The 23,915-nt window shown below is 45.5% G+C and overlaps 1 protein-coding gene across 8 annotated transcripts in view; it reads right to left on the bottom strand.

The window, feature by feature from the left end:
• Nucleotides 1-23,915, bottom strand: part of LOC121534111 (disks large homolog 1) — a 253,752-nt gene that overhangs the window by 159,553 nt on the left and 70,284 nt on the right. For all 8 annotated transcript variants that reach the window (XM_041840572.2, XM_041840573.2, XM_041840574.2 and 5 more), the window contains one exon: nt 2,184-2,474. In XM_041840572.2, coding sequence (XP_041696506.2) covers nt 2,184-2,474 — 291 coding nt within the window. The remainder of the gene's footprint in view (nt 1-2,183; nt 2,475-23,915) is intronic.

Below are 23,915 nucleotides of genomic sequence, written 5' to 3'. Positions count from 1 at the left end.
AGGCATCACTGAAAAGTTTACTTGGGTTTAGTAAATTAGCTTTATGGCTTAGCTCTAGTAAAGAAATTGCAATATGTAAAATGTTCATTGTCTGTGTCAATAGTTAAATAACATTCAGAAGGCAGGGTGTAGCTATTACCATATTGCCTTTACATATTCAACCCTGTCTGAGCTAGTCCCAAGGTCCTAGTGGTGCTCAATATCTGATTGGTGCAAAAATGTACTTGCAGAGAAGTGTTTGTCCCCACAGCTGCAGTGACAGGAATAATCCACTAGGTGGCGGAATAGATCCATTATGGACAATGAACATGACACCATTTAAACTGTTGTACACAACAAGGTTTTGGCCCCGATTAAGCTGTCCCAGACAAGTTTTTGAGATCCGAGACAAAATCCCTATGTTGTTGCCTTCCTCGGGGCGCACAGCCCCCACCGACACTCATTAGGGCCCCGTGTAGCTCAGTTGGTAGAGCATGGCGCTTGCAACGCCAGGGTTGTGGGTTTGTTTCCCACTAACTGTAAGTCGCTCTGGATAAGAGCGTCTGCTAAATGACTAAAATACGCAATCTGAGGGCTACAGATCCTGTCTTTGAGCAGTCCCAGATGTCCCGATATTTTCAAACATGTTTGATTTCATGGGCACAAAATCTGCATTGCTCTTGTAGTGTGAGATATGCAACGACAAGTTTTGAGAACCGTGATCAACAATAGCCAATGAGAGCTGGCCAGAGAAGAAGCCAGTGAGATGATGACGTTGTTTCGCATGACCCAGACAGAATGTGACTCTCCAGCAGGAGCGATGCTACTACTATCGTGTGTTTCTAGTTGCCTTTGAAAAAGGTGCAATAGGCTGGAATCGCTCCGTCTAATTTCAGTTTATGTGACAAAACAAGCACTCAGAGTGTAGGGAATCATTGTACCATCTAAACCGCTGTGAAATATATTTTCAATAACCCGAAAATATTGTATTTTCAGTTGTTTGAAGCTGGTGTGCAAAACCGAAAGTAAAAGACGCAAAAACTACACTTAAGAACGGGAAGCATAGAAATACCGCTAATCTTAAGCGGCGTAAGGTCATAATGGAAGTAATGCGCCGATTAAAACACCTGCTTTTCTGATACATCTTTTGAATTATTAGGGCATGGAAACACCTTTAATCAGCGTTCCAGCAGTGTATTTGATCTGCACACGTGTCACGGCTAGCTCAAGCCTTAGCTCTTTTGCGCGTGTGAAGTGAGTTCGGAAAAAAACGAAAAGTATGCATGCGTCTTAGAGATAGTTTTCACATACAAACTTTATATGTCCGAACTCAGAATCAAATATGCTTCCCAAGAATAATATGGTCGCTGTGGTAGAGGGTTTATTTTGATTGGCGATTTTTCTGCATGTATCAGCGTCCCACCAGTAGCCTGATTTCAGATGTGTCCATGTAAACAGGATTATTAGGGAAATCCGTTCTTCTTGCCAAAGCACGTAAACGTTTTAAATCAAACTATTATATTCATGTGATTATTCACACTAATCCTGTCATTATGTAATGTAACTGTACTTGTTTTCGCCAGACAGCAGGTCTGGAGAATCCTCACGACCAAGTAAAGAATCTTGTAGTGTGTGACCTCCCGTCTGTGACACATCGTTTAGTTGGCAAGACAGAAAATGACAGGAAAGACGGTTGTTTAATGTGAGAGGCTCAGCGATGTTTAGGACGTTGAAAGTCGTGCACACCCGGCAGTACTGCAGCCTGTCTGGCTTGAAGACTGATTGAGAAAAATCTATTCTTAGTGTTACATGATTAGTGAGGATGTCACAATGTCACAGCAAGACAATGTACTGCAGCCTACTATGATGGTTTTAGTCCAACCATGCAGTCACATGTGTCACATGTGACCTAAATTATGGTATTCTCAGACATAGAACACGGAGACAACATGGTAGCACCATATATAGAAACAACATGGTAGCACCATACAAAGAAACAACATGGTAGCACCATACAGTCTATGGTAAAGACACACGCTAGCCTACTGCTTGTGCGTATCTCTGGTTCTTACCATGGCAGTCTAGTACCTGAAAACTATGGGAGCAATCATATATCAACCTTTCACTTTCATGTGCATGTGCATGCAACCATGTTCTGTATGTTTGTCTGTGTTAACATCATGTCCATATATGCTGTGTCCTACCTTCATAGGGGAGATGTGTGCGTGGGAGACATATCCATGGACGTTCTCTATCTGAGACAGGTTCTTCTCTGCTACCTGGACCAGCTCTGGCCGTCCCTCCCCCCTGCTGTGGTGGTACCCGTCCAGGGTTCCCCCTCCATGGTAGCTGCGGAGGGTCCCATGGTGGCTCCCTGGCAGCTCCCGCTCTCTGCCTTTCTCCTCCAGGCTGGGGTAGGGGTGCTGGGGACAGGCCTGGGACTGACCCTGGTCCTGCTGGGGGGTAGAACCATCCTCATCCTGAATCCTGTACTTCTGTAGAGGGAAGAGGGAGGGGGGGGAGAGAGGGAGGGGGGAGAGAGAGGGGAGATAGAGGGAGGGGGAGAGAGAGGGAGGGGGGAGTGAGAGAGGGGAGAGAGAGGGGGGGAGAGAGAGGGAGGAGATGGGGAGAGGGAGGCGGAGAGAGGGGATGGGGAGAGAGGGGGGGGATGGGGAGAGAGAGGGGGAGACAGACAGAGAGAGGGGAAAGAGCGAGAGAGGGGGGAGAGAGAGAGCAAGAGAGAGAGAGAGGAGAGGAGAGAGGGATGGGGAGAGAGAGAGAGAGGGGAGAGGAGAGAGGGATGGGAGAGAGAAGGGGGAAAGGGAGGGAGGGGGAGAGGGAGAGAGTGAGAGGGGAGGGGGAGAGAGAGGAAGGGAGGGAGAGAGAGGGAGAGAGAGGGTGAGTGAGAGAGGGAGAGGGGAGAGGAGGGAGAGGGGGGGGGGAGGGGGGAGAAAGAGGGAGAGAGAGAGAGAGAGAGAGAGAGAGAGAGAGAGAGAGAGAGAGAGAGAGAGAGAGAGAGAGAGAGAGAGAGAGAGAGAGAGAGAGAGAGAGAGAGATTTATGTTAGTTTTGAGGTCACAGGGAAGAGGACTAAGCACTTCTAAATGGGCGTCACTCAGATAGAACTGTCTGAAGACCTGTGTGTGTGCACTTGTGTGTTTGCACGCGTGTGTGGTGTGTTTGCCCGTGAGTGTGCGTGTGCGTTTATATGTGTGTGCTTGCGTGTGTGTGTGTCTGTGTTTAGCTGTAGTTCAGCCCAGGGGTAGGCCCAGCGTGGAACTGATAGCTTTAGGAGTGTGTCCCGTTGTTCCATGATGATATAGCCATAATAAATAATAATAACATCATGTTGCTGAGAGATACACAGCATGAACACATCTCTCTTTCACTGTGACTCCTGCACCGCTGCAGGGCTGGATGTCAGGACGCTGTCAATCTGGGCCACTAGCAGACAGGTCGTGGTACTAATTCAGACCATGGAAAAAACACCAGTTGATTGGACTCTCTGGGCAATCAGTGACATTAACCAATCAATTAACTTCCAGGGAAAAACGATAACCAACAGTATTGCAATTCTTGAGGCAGCGGTTTGAAGGGCTCTACTTTGGGAGTGTACTGCACTGGACTGGACTGGTTTGAAGAGTCCTAGCCTGCTTTGGGACTGGACTGGACTTGACTGGACTGGTTTGAGGAGCCCTGGCCTGCTTTGGGACTGGACTGGACTTGACTGGACTGGTTTGAGGAGCCCTGGCCTGCTTTGGGACTGGACTGGACTGGACTGGTCTGGTTTGAAGAGCCCTGGCCTGCTTTGGGACTGGACTGGACTGGACTGGACTGGTTTGAAGAGCCCTGGCCTGCTTTGGGAGTGGACTGGACTGGTCTGGACTGGTCTGGACTGGTTTGAAGAGTCCTGGCCTGCTTTGGGAGTGGTCTGGTCTGGTTTGAAGAACCCTGGCCTGCTTTGGGAGTGGACTGGACCAGTTCTGGTTTGAAGAGTCCTGGCCTGCTTTGGGAGTGGACTGGACTGGACTGGTTTGAAGAACCCTGGCCGGCTTTGGGAGTGGTCTGGTCTGGTTTGAAGAACCCTGGCCTGCTTTGGGAGGGGAGTGGACTGGACCAGTTCTGGTTTGAAGAGTCCTGGCCTGCTTTGGGAGTGGACTGGACTGGACTGGTTTGAAGATCCCTGGCCTGCTTTGGGAGTGGACTGGACTGGTTTGAAGAGTCCTGGCCTGCTTTGGGAGTGGACTGGACCAGTTCTGGTTTGAAGAGTCCTGGCCTGCTTTGGGAGTGGACTGGACTGGACTGGTTTGAAGATCCCTGGCCTGCTTTGGGAGTGGACTGGACTGGTTTGAAGAGTCCTGGCCTGCTTTGGGAGTGGACTGGACTGGTTTGAAGAACCCTGGCCTGCTTTGGGAGTGGACTAGACTGGAAGAGCCTCCGCCTCACTATAGGCATTTAGCTGAAAGAGAAAGAAGGAAGGATTCCAACTCCTATCTAATGTCATGAGTCTGCAGGCAGGCAGGCAGGCATAGCTGAATGAGGACACTGGCTGTCCCTGAGGAGAGAGAAGAAGAGAGAGAATATGAGTGCAAAGAAAGGGAGAAAGAGAAGTGAAAAAAAAGAGAGAAAGGGTGGAAATGGAGATAAAGAACATGAGAGTGGAGAAAGAGAGAGAATAGAGAAGAAGAAGAGAGAGAGAAAGAGAGAGAGACAGAGAGAGGAGAGGAGGACCTCCCTAAATCAACCTGCTGATACAGGTGTGTCCTAACAAGACCCCTCCCTCCATCCCTCCATCCCTTTCTCTCTCTCCCTCCATCCCTTTCTCTCTCTCCCTCCATCCCTTTCTCTCCCTCCCTCCATCCCTTTCTCTCCCTCCCTCCATCCCTTTCTTTCCCTCCATCCATTTCTCTCTCTCCCTCCATCCCTTTCTCTCCCACCCTCCATCCCTTTCTCTCCCTCCCTCCCTCCCTCCATCCCTTTCTCTCCCTCCCTCCATCCCTTTCTCTCCCTCCCTCCATCCCTTTCTCTCCCTCCCTCCCTCCACCCCTTTCTCTCCCTCCCTCCCTTTCTCTCCCTCCCTCCCTCTACCCCTTTCTCTCCCTCCCTCCCTCCCTCCCTCCATCCCTTTCTCTCCCTCCCTCCCTCCATCCCTTTCTCTCCCTCCCTCCCTCCATCCCTTTCTCTCTCCCTCCATCCCTTTCTCTCCCTCGCTCCATCCCTTTCTCTCTCTCTCCCTCCACCCCTTTCTCTCCCTCCACCCCTTTCTCTCCCTCCATCCCTTTATCTCCCTCTCTCCCTCCATCCCTTTTTCTCCCTCCATCCCTTTATTTCCCTCCATCCCTTTCTCTCCCTCTCTCCCTCCATCCCTTTCTCTCCCTCTCTCCCTCCATCCCTTTCTCTCCCTCTTTCCCTCCATCCCCTTCTCTCCCTCTCTCTCTCCATCCCTTTCTCTCCCTCTCTCTCTCCCTCCATCCCTTTCTCTCACTCCCTCCCTCTCTCTCCCTGGGCCATCACACTGACACCAATTTGCCAAGCTCTCCAGTGAAACTAACTAACTACACACAACTAACTAACTACAACAGTGTTCAACATCACTGTTGTACATCCTACATCCATATTTTAACACCTCTGAGAAACACGTGATCAATGCTCCAGGGACAATAACAGAATCAGCAACCGGTGACACACATACGGTCTAATCCAGTCAGTTTACAGCTGCTGTGCCAACTCAGCTGCCAGCCTCAGGGAGTATTTGCCATCCCATCCCTCATCACCGGCCATACTGCGGTTTGTCCACTCTGTCTGACCTTTAACCTCATGACCCCTCAGAAGGCTGCTCTGGCTTCTTAGGGGTCAAGGGGTCAGCAGAGGGCACTCTACAGATCAACACCATCTGTGCTAGACCAACCACAGTCACAGTCACTGTACAGATTATCTGCACACAATCAGACCACTTTTGGCTGGATCCCATTTGATTGTGAGGACACTATAAAAGCGACTTGAGCAAATAAAAAAAGGCACCCTTCCGCAGCATGCCGTTAGAGCAAAGAGATGTTAGAGGGAGTAAGTGGAAGTATTGTGTCAGGATTAGCTCCCTGTGTCGACCCAATACAGTTTCCTCTTCACACAAAATAAGACTCAGTCCAAAACACTAATCTGGTTTAGAGCAGAGGGCCATGCCCTCATGTGTTCACACACACCACAGACACAATACAGCCAAACTGTAGGTCTGTAGGTCTGTAAACCTGTAGGTCTGTAGGTCTGTAAACCTGTAGGTCTGTAGGTCTGTAAACATGTAGGTCTGTAGGTCTGTAAGTCTGTAAACCTGTAGGTCTGTAAACCTGTAGGTCTGTAGGTCTGTAAACCTGTAGGTCTGTAAACATGTAGGTCTGTAGGTCTGTAAACCTGTAGGTTTGTAAACCTGTATGTCTGTAGGTCTGTAAACCTGTAGGTCTGTAGGTCTGTAGGTTGGTAGGTCTGTAAGGTCTATAAACCTGTAGGTCTGTAGGTCTGTAGGTCTGTAAACCTGTAGGTCTGTAGGTCTGTAAACCTGTAGGTCTGTAGGTCTGTAAACCTGTAGGTCTGTAGGTCTGTAGGTCTGTAAACCTGTAGGTCTGTAGGTCTGTAAACCAGTAAACCTGTAGGTCTGTAGGTCTGTAAACCTGTAGGTCTGTAGGTCTGTAAACCTGTAGGTCTGTAGGTCTGTAAACCTGTAGGTCTGTAAACCTGTAGGTCTGTAGGTCTGTAAACCTGTAGGTCTGTAGGTCTGTAAACCTGTAGGTCTGTAGGTTTGGGATGTTAAATGACTTTGACGTTCTAATGGGAATGTGTCTGCTCAGCTGAGCTGTATACATTCCCCAGTGAGCACAAGACGTCCAAAAGGATGTCTTTCCAACGTCTCTTGCTCATAGGGTATGCTTAATCTTCATAACAAACAGACTGGTCCTAGTAGCTTTGAGATATACTTTTCTTTCGGTTAGATTCCATGAGAGGTTTTAGACTGTACTGTACCTCTGTGTGTGCAAGTGAGTGTTCAAGCGTGAGCCCATATGTATGTCCCTCTCTTACGGACTAGTGTTACCTCATGGGTCATCTCAGAATGCTCATGGTCAAGGCTGGGATGAGATGGGATGGGAGGAGATAGGATGGGATGGGATGGGAGGAGATAGGATGGTATGGGATGGGAGGAGATAGGATGGGATGGGAGGAGATAGGATGGGATGGGATGGGATGGGATGGGAGGAGATAGGATGGGATAGGATGGGATGAGATGAGATGGAAGGAGATAGGATGGGATGGGATGGGATGGGAGGAGATAGGATGGGATGGGATGGGATGGGATGGGAGGAGATAGGATGGGATGGGATGGGATGGGATAGGATTGGATCGGATGCTCTCACAGTTCTACTCACCAGGGGTGCTGGCGTTGATTGATTCAGCTCACACTGCCTGACATAGGCCTATAACTACTTTCTCATGACTGAATGAACTGATGAATGAATGAGTTGCAAACTGTGCTCACTTAAAGTGGAACTGACATCATTTTAGCAACATTAAGTCTTATTAAAATCTGTTCATATACACCCCCAGGAAGAATATGACACGTTTTAAAAACATTTTCTGACAAGCGAGCGCTCAGATTTTGGTCATTTTCACGTTTTCATAAATTCTTAGACTGTTTGGGAATTACGTATACTAAGGCATTTGTGAAAAGTCTATAGAAATATAGAGTGGGGAAGTAAATAAAACCTACTAAAAACATCTGTCTCGTCCAGGACCGGAGTCTACGCAGACCGGTGCGCCATAGCCAATCAGAGATACAGTAGGCCTTTATGCAAACAAGCCATTTGCAACACAGGCCTGCCATCATTCACTTTGAACTGAACTGTGTGGTTACAGGCAGTTGCAATAGTGTGACTTTGGATAATTAGAACGCATTCGCCAAAAGCCACAAAATACACCAGAATGGATTTCTGCAAATACCACGGGAGTCCTCTGACATTTGGGAATTTTACAGTCCTAATGATCAAACAACCATGAAAAGGTAGGCTCTCTCTCCCTCAGTTATGCACATCAACAACAACAACAAGATCAACAACTAATGCTAGCCAGAGCAAGATGTGCTAAAATCTAATGAAAGAATATTAGATAAACCCTCAAAAAAATTTTCAGCTAGTTGGCCGTCAAAATTGCACTGATAAACGATGAGGAACTGTAGCCTACTCGTCCTTCTGCAGCCTGCCTGCCAACAATGCATGCTTGTCCCAACCAAGCACCCAAAGCTAACTGGCTAAAGTTGTCTAGCTTGCTAGCTAGCTACTTCTAGACACAAATGAGAGAACACCTCACTCGGACAATTTTACTCACCGTAGCAGAGCTGGTTAGCTATGCTGTTTACATGTTATCTAGAGAGTTTGTGAGTAATTATTACTTTTTTTTGCCTACATTTACTGACACCGGTCATATTCAGCAGGTAAATTCGTAAATTCATCAGTTACACTCAGACGAGAGTGCTCTGAAATCGGAGTAGCTAGCCAGCCATTTGCGAATGCAAGTTCTTGCTAGCTAACCAAATGACACCTGCATCTCTAGCTGTGTATAGCCACCAAAAAACGTTATGAGGGGAAAAAGTCAGTCACTCACCCACTCCTCCAATGACATGACATCCTCATAGCAGCTAGATAGATAGCTATAGATTAGGGCCTAATGAATCTATTTCAATTGCCTGATTTCCTTATATGAACTGTAACTCAGTAAAATCGTTGAAATTGTTGCATGTTGCGTTTATATTTTTGTTCAGTATATTTATGTCACAAGCTAAAAAGACAGAGCCTAACATTAGATAGATAGTTCATCTTTCCCTCAATCCTGGCCAGTCTCCCAGTCCCTGCCGCTGAAAAACATCCCCACAGCATGATGCTGCCACCACCATGCTTAACCGTAGGGATGGTGCCAGGTTTCCTCCAGACGTGTCGCTTGGCATTCAGGCCAAAGAGTTCAATCTTCGTTTCATCAGACCAGAGAATCTTGTTTCTCATGGTCTGAGTGTCTTTAGGTGCCTTTTGGCAAACTCCAAGTGGGCTGTCATGTGCTTTTTACTGAGGAGTGGCTTCCGTCTAGCCACTCTACCATAAAGGCCTGATTGGTGGAGTGCTGCAGAGATTGTTGTCCTTCTGGAAGGTTCTCCCATCTCCACAGAGGATCTCTGGATCTCTGTCAGAGTGACCATCGGGTTCTTGGTCACCTCCCTGACCAAGGTCCTTCTCCCCCGATTGCTCAGTTTGGCCGGGCAGACAGCTCTAGGAAGAGTCTCGGTGGTTCCAAACTTCCATTTAATAATGATGGCCACTGTGTTCTTCGGGACCTTCAATGCTGCAGAAATTTTTTGGTACCCTTCCCCAGATCTGTGCCTCGACACAATCCTGTCTCGGAGCTCTACGGACAATTTCTTCGACCTAATGGCTTGGTTTTTGCTCTGACATGCACTGTCAACTGTGGGACCTTATATAGACAGGTGTGTGCCTTTCCAAATCATGTCCAATCAATTGAATTTACCACAGGTGGACTCCAATCAAGTTGTAGAAACATCTCAAGGATGATCAATGGAAACAGGATGCACCTGAGCTACATTTCGAGTCTCATAGCAAAGGGTCTTATGTAAATAAGGTATTTCAGTTTTTTATTTTTAATAAATTTGCAAAAATGTCTAAAAACCTGTTTTTGCTTTCTCATTATGGGGTATTGTGTGTAGATTGATGAGGGGAAAAAACTATTTAATCAATTTTAGAATAAGGCTGTAACGTAACAAAATGTGGAAAAAGTCAAGGGGTCTGAATATTTTCCGAATGCACTGGATGTCTTTAACTGAGAGATACTATATATATATTAATGTATGTTATGAATGTACAGTACGTCTTTAACTGACAGATTTGATTTGACAGAATTTGGAATTTCTGGGCCTTGATGTACATGGATTCCCTCATCACCACCATCATTATGCTAGAGATGGCTACCTACCTACCGTCCAGTACAGGTCCCCCAGCATGAGTGTGCATTGGCAGAGTGGTACGACCTGCCATGTGGCATCCTGTCAAACAGCTAACCAACCGCCCACTCAGATGCTCTCAGGTTTTAGCTTTAGTAAACAATGACAGACTAAACTAAGCTGTGAGCGGGCTACAAATAGACATACCATTTCTACTCTGTCCTTTGTGAGTCTGACTAGGTTTGCTATGCCGTGACTGGCTTATGCCAGGCTGTGTGACTGTGTGTGTGTGTGAGGCTATGGAAATCAGGCTTAGTTCAGCAGGGACAGAAATTAGGCAGGGTGTGTGAGTGAGTGAGAGAGAGAGTGAGAAAGAAAGAGAGAGAGAGAGCGAGAGAGCTGAGGGGCGCGTCCCTTAGCCAGGATGATACAGGAGGCCTCTATCTTTTCTCCCTCCATCTCCAGTCACACTGCCCAAACCCTCCATCCCAGTCCAACGACTCAAAACCTCACACATCATGTCTGCTCTAGTCCTACACTTTACTGCAATGACACTGATTTACATCATAGCCTCCCAGTCAAACATAGGTGTGTGACTTGTGTACAACCACGGCCAGTATACAACTCCAGGCCTCCGACCTACAGTACGGTACGCAGTACAAGTTCCTCTCACGCCGGAGAGAGGCGTGAGAGGAAAGGTATGAGGGGAGAGGAGGAAAAGTGAAGATGGATTGAGAAAGAGAAGATGAGAGGATGAGCAGCATCTGGTGTAGGGCTCATTAGGAAGCCCAGAGGCCAAAAGAGCAGCGCTCCCAGTCCAGTCAGTCAGTCCCTCCAAATGTGACAGCTCAGCTGCTTTGATGTATAACGCCTGCATTGAACCACAGCTGTTTGATGTGGGTTAAAGACTGCCTGGGCAGTCAGAGTAATCAATATACAGGTTACTGCCAAAATAAAGGAAACACTTGCGTAAATGAGGGATACAAAGTATATTGAAAGCAGGTTCTTTCACACAGGTTTGGTTCTTGAGTTAATTAAGCAATTAACAACCCATTATGCTTAGGGTCATGTACAGACGTAGGATCTTAATTTGATCACCCAGTTGCAGAACTTTCCTGCAATGCAGTAAATCTAATTGTAGGGTGGGTTACACCAACATGGTTTAATTTAAATCTAGGATTAGAGCTAATCTAGGTTTTGGAAATCTAGGTTTAGAATTAATCATTATGTGTTGCACCACTTAATTTTAAATCTGGATCAGTAAATCTATGATTAACGGTTTTAACAATGATTAGTGACATGTTACACCAATGTATAAGGTATTTCGTGAGTTGAAACAAAGTAGCTAGCCTACTTGACAAAAGAGGCAACAAAGTTGCTGTTCCTTGATAAAATAATATCAATGTAGCACTGCTGCAACTCTCTCGTGAAACGTTCTCACGGGTTGGCTGATTTGAAATAAAATCTGTTATTTGCCAGTGCTAGACAGACAACTAGTTCGTTAGCTAACGTTAGCTACTGTAGCTGGCTAGCTAGTTTATAAACCAAGCTAGCTAGCGTAAGATAAATTATTATTGTCATTACTTAACGTTATTTAGCCGTTTATTATTTGTTCGCTAGCCACCTGATCATGGCACGTCAAAGTTAACATTTCTCTGCTTATGAAAAAGAAAAAATATTGTCGGAGCTGATGGAGGAATTTAGTAACACACAGGAGGATAAAGAGACAGACAACTGGACTGTCAAAAAGAAGGAAGACACCTGGGCCTTTTTTATAAGAAAGATTTAATGGATCGACAGGGATTAAAAAGAGAAGAGGGACACAAATCAGATGAAGGCTTTTGGAAAAACTTCAAAGCGAAAGCCAAAAAGAATACGGCAGAGGAGAGGCGGGGGCTATTTGAGACCAGAGGGGGGGCCTCCGTCCAAGGGAATTGATCCTCTCTCCCAGAAGATATGCGAGATGATTCCCCAGTAGTTTGCCCCTCTCCTTAACCCCTATGATGACGACAGACAACTCGAACCACCAATATTTAGTAATCATAAATAACTGGTAAACATCAATGACTATAACGCACGTTAAAACTAACGTTAATGCTACTTCACTACAATGTTTCCGTTATCAGTCCCGTTACAGCATGTTGCATTACGTCATCATTCGTACCAAGGCTGGGCATATCATAAGCCCCAATTAAATTGCTGTACAGAATGGCCACGTAAGTAGCATACTGTTAATTAGTTAACTTTCTGTCTTTCCTTTCCTTTAGTTGAGCTGACACCCTGTTGCCGTGGAGAAACAGCAGTGCCTGGATCTTGCACCAGCCATGGTGGCCAATAACTGACATGGACCAGCGTTTTGGAGTTGGAGAGAGATACAAACCTACTGCAGATTGAGGTCCTGACTTTACAAAAAGAGCTACTGCAAATTCCGAAACATAAACTCCTTCAGGGAAACAAATGCCCACTGTGTAAAGAATGCTGATCTTGGTTATAAAGAACTGCCACTGCAATAATGATTGTCAGTGTAGTGTCCCTCTTCGTGCGGACTCCCTCCTGTAGCCAGGGGAATATTTTTTCCCACACTCCAAAAACTAATGAGATCTCTTGTCAGGATATGAGAGGTGGTGTATTCTCTCTCTCTGAGAGCTCTTGTCAGGATATGAGAGGTGGTGTATTCTCTCTCTCTGAGATCTCTTGTCAGGATATGAGAGGTGGTGTATTCGCTCTCTCTGAGATCTCTTGTCAGGATATGAGAGGTGGTGTATTCTCTCTCTCTGAGATCTCTTGTCAGGATATGAGAGGTGGTGTATTCTCTCTCTCTGAGATCTCTTGTCGGGATATGAGAGGTGGTGTATTCTCTCTCTTCAGGTGTCTGGGGGTTTAAAAGCGGAGTCATACGGTACCCACGACAGGCATATTCATTCTCACCTAGTAGGTGGCCTTCATATGCCCCTCTTTCCAGCATTGACTATTGTCAAATATACTGCTGTCATGGGTGGATCCTGGCCATCTAGCTACGATGTTGGTGAGCTGACCTGTGTCATCACAGACGTTGATGGAGCAGTAAGCTTTCCGATTACGGAATAGTTCTCCATTCTCACCACCAGGGTTGGGAATAGGAATATGTGTGTACAGTCTACTGCCCCTAGTACACCTGGGAATCCAGCTCTCCTGTCAAATCCAGCTGCTGTTTCCTCTGTAGGTTGAATGTACAGATTTTTCAGACCGGCAATAGCAGTGGACACTCTGGCTACAATCCTGCAGACAGTTGACTTGTGGAGTCCAAAAAGGTCCCCATCCACCATCTGGAAACATCCAGTTGCGTAGAACGGTAGGGCCACCAGGAGCTGAAGTAGTGGGGGTACATCCGCGTTCCTATCACTCCCATGCTTAATGGTTGGTCCAAGCTTTCCAGTTGTATTACAGAGTCCTTGGAGAAGCGGTATCTTCCTTGAAAACTCAACTTTATCATTAAACTCAACAGGATTCAACCGGTCTCTAATTGTTCTCTGAGGAACTCTGTCATTCTGGTCTCTCCACAGTAGATAAGCTGCCATTTTATCAGTTAAACCATCTCAAGTGGCAGTTTAGAATTCGTCTCCAATCTAAATGTATATTCAATTATATATATTTTTTGCAACAGGCTTAAAATTAATCTAGGTTTAAAGTGAAAACTAAATTTAGATCAGAGGAAGGATTTAATTTAACTAGGATTAAATTAAAACTAGGTTTAAAAATTTGGTGCAACAAGATTAACAGATAAACTTTGATTTAACCCAGTTTAAGAGTTAATTTGTGAATTTGAGGTTTAAAAAGGCTTCTGACTTTATTTTCCCTTATGAAAAATGTCCATTAATTATAATCCTCATAATAATTCACATTTCCTGTTGCTGCAGGATTATTTTCCTGCTGTATCAAAATGCCCAGTTGCCCATTATTTTGACTACCATGGCTAGAAGAAGAGATCTCAGTGACTTTGAAAGAGGGGTCTCAATAGAGCATAGGGAGTTTAAAGGGTGTGTGTGGGTGGGTGTGTGTGGGTGGGTGGGTGGGTGGGTGTGGGTATGTGTGTGTTGGTGGGTGTGTGTGGGTATTTGTGTGTTGGTGGGTGTGTGTGGGTATGTGTGTGGGTGGGTGGGTGTGGGTGGGTGGGTGGGTGTGGGTGGGTGGGTGGGTGTGGGTATGTGTGTGGGTGGGTGTGTGTGTGTGGGTGGGTGGGTGGGTGGGTGTGTGTGGGTATGTGTGTGTGGGTATGTGTGTGTGGGTGGGTGTGCGTGGGTATGTGTGTGTGGGTGGGTGTGGGTGGGTATGTGTGTGTTGGTGGGTGTGTGTGGGTGGGTGTGTGTGTGTGGGTGGGTGGTTGTGGGTATGTGTGTGGGTGGGTGTGTGTGGGTGGGTGGGTGGGTGTGGGTATGTGTGTGGGTGGGTGTGTGTGGGTGTGTGTGTGTGTGTGGGTGGGTGGGTGGGTGTGTGTGGGTATGTGTGTGTGGGTATGTGTGTGTGGGTGGGTGGGTGGGTGTGTGTGGGTGTGTGGGTGGGTGTGTGTGTGTGGGTGGGTGGGTGTGGGTATGTGTGTGGGTGGGTGTGTGTGGGTGGGTGGGTGGGTGTGGGTATGTGTGTGGGTGGGTGTGTGTGGGTATGTGTGTGGGTATGTGTGTGTGTGTGTGTGTGTGTGTGTGTGTGGGTGGGTGGGTGTGTTTCTCAGTGACCAGATCTCAACCCAGCTGAACACTTATGGGAGATACTGGAGCGGCGACTAAAACAGTCTTTTCCACCACTATCAACAAAACGTCAAACTATAGAAATATCTTGTGGAAGAATGGTGTCGCTTCCCTCCAATAGAGTTCCAGACACTTCTAGAATCTATGCCAAGGCTCATTGAAGCTGTTCTGGCGGCTGGTGGCCCAACGCCCTATTAAGACGCTTTATGTTGGTGTTTCCTTTATTTTGGCAGTTACATGTACATCCCACAAACAGACGATGCACATGGCGCGCACACACACACACACACACACACACACACACACACACACACGTACGTACACACACACACACACACACACACGTACACACACACACGTACGTACACACACACACACACACGCAACAAACGCGCACAGACACACACATACGCAGGCGCACACACAGATTATGCATACACCCTAGTCCCCTCAAACTCAACTCTGAACCTCAAACCAGTTCCACTGCATTTTTTCATTGTTCCCCTCTAATCAGGGACTGATTTAGACCTGGGACAGCAGGTGGGTGCAATTCATTATCAGGTAGAACAGCAAACCAGCAGTACTCCGGACCTCGTAGGGTAAGAGTTGAATACCCCTGCGGCCTAGTTCATTAAGAAGGTTGCAGTTAATGGCCTCAGTATGTTTTCTGTACAGCTATGGAGGGATTCCGGGAAGGGATGGTGATCAGGGCAGTGGATCTAACTGTCTCGCCTCTCTGTTCTGTTCTCTCTCCCACTCCACATCTCTCCACACACTGACCTTAACCCTATACACCATCCCAGCCTGAGCCTAACCCTAACCCTATATGTAGGATTTACGGTGTGTTGCCTGTTGGATTTACGGTATGTTGCCTGTAGGATTTACGGTATGTTGCCTGTAGGATTTACGGTATGTTGCCTGTTGGATTTACGGTATGTTGCCTGTTGTATTTACGGTATGTTGCCTGTAGGATTTACGGTATGTTGCCTGTTGTATTTACGGTATGTTGCCTGTAGGATTTACGGTATGTTGCCTGTAGGATTTACGGTATGTTGCCTGTAGGATTTACGGTATGTTGCCTGTAGGATTTACGGTGTGTTGCCTGTAGGATTTACGGTATGTTGCCTGTTGGATTTACGGTATGTTGCCTGTAGGATTTACGGTATGTTGCCTGTTGGATTTACAGTATGTTGCCTGTTGGATTTACGGTATGTTGCCTGTAAAAAAAATATATAGAAAAGGGGGGGCAATGTTTATATGACCCCCTTTCAAACAGGCCCATTTTTAAGTTTACATTTTAGTAGACGCTCTTATCCAGAGCGACTTACAGTAGTGAGTGCATACATTTTCATATTTGTTCGTATTGGTAGTCATGGGAATCGAACCCACAACCCTGGCGTTGCAAGTCCCATGCTCTACCAACTGAGCCACACGGGACCACGTTCTTGCCGGCATAAGCCTTTTATACCTCCCGTGCGCATGCCGGCACCGGTGACGAGTGCATGGGAGTAGGGATGTAGGTGTGGGTGGACGTTTATTTTAATAAATCCATTGAATATACACCATCACAAATAAATCTATTATTACATCGTTAAGGCAGGTCCTAAGAAACATAAGACTAATAAAATGTATTTTCAAAAGAAGAGAATAGCATATTTTCAGTTTAATTAGGCCTATGTTGGTCTGTGCAGTCTATAGGCCACATGACTGTGCCATGCACATGAAATCAATAGGTTGTTATTTTGTTCATTAAACAGACAAGACACAGGAGACACACTGATCACAGTCAACACACATAGTGGGTATCATATTCACCCCACTTGGATTTTTTCAATTTGTATTGCGTTTCAAAGTGGGATTTAAATGGATTTAATGGTCATTTTATTGTCAACTATTTACACAAAATACTCTGTCAAAGTGGAAGAAAAAATTGCTTAAAAAAAAAAAAACAAGATTAATGAAAAATAAAACACTAATATACTATGATTAGATAAGTATTCAACCTCCTGAGTCAATACATGTTAGAAACACCTTTGGCAGCAATTACAGCTGTAAGTCTTCTTGGGTAAGTCTCATAAAAGCTTTGCACACCTGTATTGTGCAATATCTGCCCCTTAAAAAAATTATTCAAGCTCTGTCAAGGTGTTGGGGATCATGGCTAGATGGCAATTTTCAAGTCTTGCCATAGATTTTGAAGCAGATTTAAGTTAAACCTGTAAGTTGGCCACTCAGGAACATTCACTAGTCTTCTCGGTAAGCAACTCCAGTGTAGATTTGGCTTTGTGTTGTAGGTTATTGTCCTGCTGAAAGGTGAATTCCTCTCCCAGTGTCTGGTGTAAAGCAGACTGAAGCAGGTTTTCCTCTAGGATTTTGCCTGTGCCCCTTTCTTTTTATCCTGCGAAACTCCCCAGTCTTTGCTGATGTCTAGCATACCCATACCATGATGCAGCCACCACCATGCTTGAAAATAAGGAGGCAGTTACTCAGTGATGTGTTGCCCCAAACATAAGGCTTTGCATTTATGCCAAAAAGTGTATTCCTTTGCCGTGTTTAAAAAAAAACTGTATTACTTTAGTGCCTTGTTCAATACAGGATGCAGGTTTGGAATATTTGTATTCTGTATATTTGTATTATTCTTTTCACTTTGTCAATTAGGTCATTTTTGTCGAGTCACTACAATGTTGTTGATCCATCCTCAGTTTTTCACCCCATCACAGCCATAGCTGTTTTAAAATCACCAGTGGCCTCATGGTGACATCCCTGAGCAGTTTCCTTCCTGTCCTGCAGCTCAGTTCAGAAGGACGACTGCATCTTTGATGTGTCTGGGTGGTTTAATACATCATCTACAGCATAATTATTAACTTGACCTTGATTAAAGAGATATTCAATACCTAATTTGTTATTGTTATCCATCTACCAATCACTTCCCTTATTTATGAGGCTTTCGAAGAAAAAAAACCTGGTCTTTGCAGTTGAATCTGTGCTTGAAAGTAATTACTTGACTGAGGGACTTTACAGATGTTGTATGTATGGGGGACAGAGGATGGTGTAGTCATTCAAAAATCATGTAAACTACTATCATTTCACCCCTACTGAGTCCATGTAACTTATGTGATTTAATAAGCCAAATTGTACTCCTGAACTAATTTAGGCTTGCCTAAACAAAGGGGGTGAATAATTATGCAACAACTATATTGTTATTACATTTTTTATTAATTTGAAGAAGAAAAAATATATATATACAGTGGGGGAAAAAAGTATTTAGTCAGCCACCAATTGTGCAAGTTCTCCCACTTAAAAAGATGAGAGAGGCCTGTAATTTTCATCATAGGTACACGTCAACTATGACAGACAAATTGAGGGAAAAAAATCCAGAAAATCACATTGTAGGATTTTTAATGAATTTATTTGCAAATGATGGTGGAAAATAAGTATTTGGTCACCTACAAACAAGCAAGATTTCTGGCTCTCACAGACCTGTAACTTCTTCTTTAAGAGGCTCCTCTGTCCTCCACTCGTTACCTGTATTAATGGCACCTGTTTGAACTTGTTATCAGTATAAAAGACACCTGTCCACAACCTCAAACAGTCACACTCCAAACTCCACTATGGCCAAGACCAAAGAGCTGTCAAAGGACACCAGAAACAAAATTGTAGACCTGCACCAGGCTGGGAAGACTGAATCTGCAATAGGTAAGCAGCTTGGTTTGAAGAAATCAACTGTGGGAGCAATTATTAGGGAAATGGAAGACATACAAGACCACTGATAATCTCCCTCGATCTGGGGGCTCCACGCAAGATCTCACCCCGTGGGGTCAAAATGATCACAAGAACGGTGAGCAAAAATCCCAGAACCACACGGGGGGACCTAGTGAATGACCTGCAGAGAGCTGGGACCAAAGTAACAAAGCCTACCATCAGTAACACACTACGCCGCCAGGGACTCAAATCCTGCAGTGCCAGTCGTGTCCCCCTGCTTAAGCCAGTACATGTCCAGGCCCGTCTGAAGTTTGCTAGAGTGCATTTGGATGATCCAGAAGAGGATTGGGATAATGTCATATGGTCAGATGAAACCAAGATAGAACTTTTTGGTAAAAACTCAACTCGTTTCCCTCTCTCTGCTGAGTTGCATCCAAAGAACACCATACCTACTGTGAAGCATGGGGGTGAAAACATCATGCTTTGGGGCTATTTTTCTGCAAAGGGACCAGGACGACTGATCCGTGTAAAGGAAAGAATGAATGGGGCCATGTATCATGAGATTTTGAGTGAAAACCTCCTTCCATCAGCAAGGGCATTGAAGATGAAACGTGGCTGGGTCTTTCAGCATGACAATGATCCCAAACACACCGCCCGAGCAACCGAAGGAGTGGCTTCGTAAGAAGCATTTCAAGGTCCTGGAGTGGCCTAGCCAGTCTCCAGATCTCAACCCCATAGGAAATCTTTGGAGGGAGTTGAAAGTCCGTGTTGCCCAGCGACAGCCCCAAAACATCACTGCTCTAGAGGAGATCTGCATGGAGGAATGGGCCAAAATACCAGCAACAGTGTGTGAAAACCTTGTGAAGACTTACAGAAAACGTTTGACCTGTGTCATTGCCAACAAAGGATATATAACAAAGTATTGAGAAACTTTTGTTATTGACCAAATACTTATTTTCCACCATAATTTGCAAATAAATTCATTAAAAATCCTACAATGTGATTTTCTGGGAAAAAAATCCTCATTTTGTCTGTCATAGTTGACGTGTACCTATGATGAAAATTACAGGCCTCTCTCATCTTTTTAAGTGGGAGAACTTGCACAAATGGTGGCTGACTAAATACTTTTTCCCCCACTGTATATACAGCTCTGGAAAAAATTAAGAGACCACTGCAAATGTTTCTTAAATCAGCATCTCTACAAGTATGACAGCCATTCCATTCCAGTGTCTGTTGAATTCCAACACAGGCACACCTCATTCTACTGAATTAGGTACTGATTAGGTGATCACCTGAACTAAATCTTATTTAACGGGGAAAAGTATAAAAACCACTGCTGTGGTCATCACTATCCTCTTGCAATAGGACCAGCTGGATGGCAAAAACAGTGCTAATAGTACCTCAAAAGTAATATTAATCAAAAAATAACTATTGACCATGGCAAAAGAGTTTAAAAGGAAAGTTTTGAGTGAGGAAAAGAAAGGTTCAATTCTGGCTTTACTGGCAGAGGGATACAGTGAGCGTCAGGTTGCTTCCATCCTTAAAATGTCAAAGACGGCGGTTCATAAGAACAAGGTCAAGCAGCAGACATTGGGGACAACAAAGCTACAGACCGGCAGAGGTGAAAACGACTCTCTACTGACCGGGATGACCGCCAACTCATTCAAATGTCACTCAACAACCGTAGGATGACATCAAGTGACCTACAAAAAGAATGGCAAACGGCAGCTGGGGTGAAGTGCACGGCGAGGACGGTTCGAAACAGGCTCCTAGGGGCAGGGCTGAAGTTGTGCAAAGCTAGAAAAAAGCCCTTCATCAATGAGAAGCAAAGAAGAGCCAGGCTGAGATTTGCAAAAGACCATAAGGATTGGACCGTAGATGAATGGAGTAAGGTCAACTTCTCTGATGAGTCCAATTTTCAGCTTTGCCCAACACCTGGTCGTCAAATGGTTAGACGGAGACCTGGAGAGGCCTACAAGCCACAGTGTCTCGCACCCACTGTGAAATTTGGTGGAGGATCGGTGATGATCTGGGGGTGCTTCAGCAAGGCTGGAATCGGGCAGATTTGTCTTTGTGAAGGACGCATGAATCAAGCCACGTACAAGGTTGTCCTGGAAGAAAACTTGCTTCCTTTTGCTCTGACATTGTTCCCCAACTCTGAGGATTGGTTTTTCCAGCAGGACAATGCGCCATGCCACACAGCCAGGTCAATCACCGTGTGGATGGAGGACCACCATATCAAGACCCTGTCATGGCCAGCCCAATCTCCAGACCTGAACCCCACTGAAAACTTCTGGAATGTGATCAAGAGGAAGATGGATGGTCACAAGCCATCAAACAAAGCCGAGCTGCTTGAATTTTTGCACCAGGCGTGGCATAAAGTCACCCAACATCAATGTGAAAGACTGGTGGAGAGCATGCCAAGATGCATGAAAGCTGTGATTGAAAATCAGGGTTATTCCACCAAATATTTATTCCTTCCTAAGTTAAAACATTACTATTGTGTTGTTTAAAAATGAACATGAACTTATTTTCTTTGCATTATTCGAGGTCTGACAACACTGCATATTTTTTGTTATTTTGACCAGTTGTCATTTTCTGCATTAAATGCTCTAAATGACAATATTTTTATTTGGAATTTGGGAGAAATGTTATCAGTAGTTTATAGAATAAAACAAAAATGTTATTTTTATCCAAACACATACCTATAAATAGTAAAACCAGAAAAACTGATAATTTTGCAGTGGTGTCTTCATTTTTCCACAGCTATATATATATATATATATATATATATATATATATATATATTAAAATATTTTCCCTTTACCATTGTGGAGTATTTTGTGTGACGAAAAATCACTATTAAATCTATTTCAATCCCACTTTGTAACACAACAAACTGTGAAAAAATCCAAGAGGGGGTGAATACTTATGATACCCACTGTATATTTTATAGTAAGAATATAATTAGCTGGAGTGTTAGCCAGAGTGTGTTAGCTGGAGTGTGTTAGCTGGAGTGTTAACTGGAGTGTGTTACCTGGAGTGTGTTACCTGGAGTGTGTTAGCCAGAGTGTGTTAGCCAGAGTGTGTTAGCTGGAGTGTTAGCTGGAGTGTGTTAGCTGGAGTGTTAGCTGGAGTGTGTTAGCTGGAGGGTTAACCAGAGTGTGTTAGCCAGAGTGTGTTAGCTGGAGTGTGTTAGCTGGAGTGTGTTACCTGGAGTGTGTTAGCCAGAGTGTGTTAGCCAGAGTGTGTTACCTGGAGTGTGTTACCTGGAGTGTGTTAGCCAGAGTGTGTTAGCCAGAGTGTGTTACCTGGAGTGTGTTACCTGGAGTGTGTTAGCCAGAGTGTGTTAGCCAGAGTGTGTTAGCTGGAGTGTGTTAGCCAGAGTGTGTTAGCCAGAGTGTGTTAGCTGGAGTGTGTTAGCCAGAGTGTGTTAGCTGGAGTGTGTTAGCTGGAGTGTGTTAGCTGGAGTGTGTTACCTGGAGTGTGTTAGCCAGAGTGTGTTAGCCAGAGTGTGTTACCTGGAGTGTGTTAGCTGGAGTGTGTTAGCTGGAGTGTGTTAGCCAGAGTGTGTTACCTGGAGTGTGTTAGCTGGAGTGTGTTAGCTGGAGTGTGTTAGCTGGAGTGTGTTAGCTGGAGTGTGTTACCTGGAGTGTGTTAGCCAGAGTGTGTTACCTGGAGTGTGTTACCTGGAGTGTGTTAGCCAGAGTGTGTTAGCCAGAGTGTGTTAGCTGGAGTGTGTTAGCCAGAGTGTGTTAGCCAGAGTGTGTTAGCTGGAGTGTGTTAGCCAGAGTGTGTTAGCCAGAGTGTGTTAGCTGGAGTGTGTTAGCTGGAGTGTGTTACCTGGAGTGTGTTAGCCAGAGTGTGTTAGCCAGAGTGTGTTACCTGGAGTGTGTTAGCTGGAGTGTGTTAGCTGGAGTGTGTTAGCTGGAGGGATAGCCAGAGTGTGTTAGCCAGAGTGTGTTACCTGGAGTGTGTTGGGAGTGTGAGCTGGAGGTAGGGAGGGATAGCCAGAGGTGGCCAGAGTGATCACAGAGACAGGATAGGGTTGAGGAGGGGAGGAAGGAACAGAGAGGAGAGGAGAGGAGAGGAGAGGAGAGGAGAGGAGAGGAGAGGAGAGGAGAGGAGAGGAGAGGAGCGGTTGTTGCGTAATCAGCTGAAGTAGCTGTTTGGTTTCCTGTGAGTGTTCTAAAACAGATGACAACACACACACACACACACACACACACACACACACAAACATGTACAGAATTAGAAGAGAGGCTGTCCGATAAGAAAGATGCACAGCAGATTAGATAGAGAGGAATTGTTTTGGATGCTTTTGAGGGCAGCCACCGAGGGCATGGTAGCATGCTTTAGATGTGCATCAGTATTATGCTTATTATGACACAGCTAGCATGCTACAGTACACGACACAGCTAGCATCCTACAATACACGATACAGCTAGCATTCTAGAGTACACGACACAGCTAGCATGCTACAGTACATGACAGCTAGCATTCTAGAGTACACGATACAGCTAGCATGCTACAATAAACGACACAGCTAGCATGCTAGAGTACACGACACAGCTAGCATGCTACAATATATGACACTGATAGCATGCTACAATACACGACACAGCTAGCAGGCTAGAATACACGACATAGCTAGCATGCTAGAATACAGGACACAGCTAGCATGCTAGAATACAGGACACAGCTAGCATGCTAGAATACACGACACAGCTAGCATGCTAGAATACACGACACAGCTAGCATGCTAGAATACACGACACAGCTAGCATGCTAGAATACAGGACACAGCTAGCATGCTAGAATACACGACACAGCTAGCATGCTAGAATACAGGACACAGCTAGCATGCTAGACTACACGACACAGCTAGCATGCTAGAATACACGACACAGCTAGCATGCTATAGTACATGCGTACTTGGTTTTGTGAGGACATTGGGAGTGATACATACTGTGTGTCTGCTTGGTTTAACAGGGTCGTTTAGAAATGCTCACTGTACGCTTGGCTTGGTGCAGCACGCTCAGAAACAGCTAGGCTAATTCCACACACATGCACGCACACACAAGCGCACGCTCGCACACACACATCGTGGCTGTCATGTGTCAGTGTGTCAGGAATCCACTTGTCTTGCATAGCCAGAAAAACGTGACTAAATTCAAACCAGATTTAGTTTTTGTGCTTCTCACAGTGAGAACATCACCAGTGTGTGTGTAGGTACAGAGAGTAAACACACACATTATTTACGCTTGGTGTGCTCTTAAAAAAAGAGGCAGCCACGAGGGTCATACCACACACACATACATGCACATACACTGACGTGTGTGTGAGTGAGTAAGTGAACGCGTGCTTGTCTCCTACCTTACATCCGAATATAAGCGAGACGGTGCTGTTGGTGCATGTTACTTTACAGTGGCACAACATTGGCGTAAAACAATCCGAGTGCTTGACGCTGGGTGTCATATCGTTGTCAGTGCCCGGGAACCTCCATCATGGTCTCTCTCTCTCTCTCTCTCT

The sequence above is a fragment of the Coregonus clupeaformis genome, chromosome 20 (genome assembly GCF_020615455.1).
Source record: "Coregonus clupeaformis isolate EN_2021a chromosome 20, ASM2061545v1, whole genome shotgun sequence".
NCBI classification, from domain to species: Eukaryota; Metazoa; Chordata; class Actinopteri; order Salmoniformes; family Salmonidae; genus Coregonus; species Coregonus clupeaformis.
This window is presented reverse-complemented; position numbering and strand designations above follow the sequence as displayed.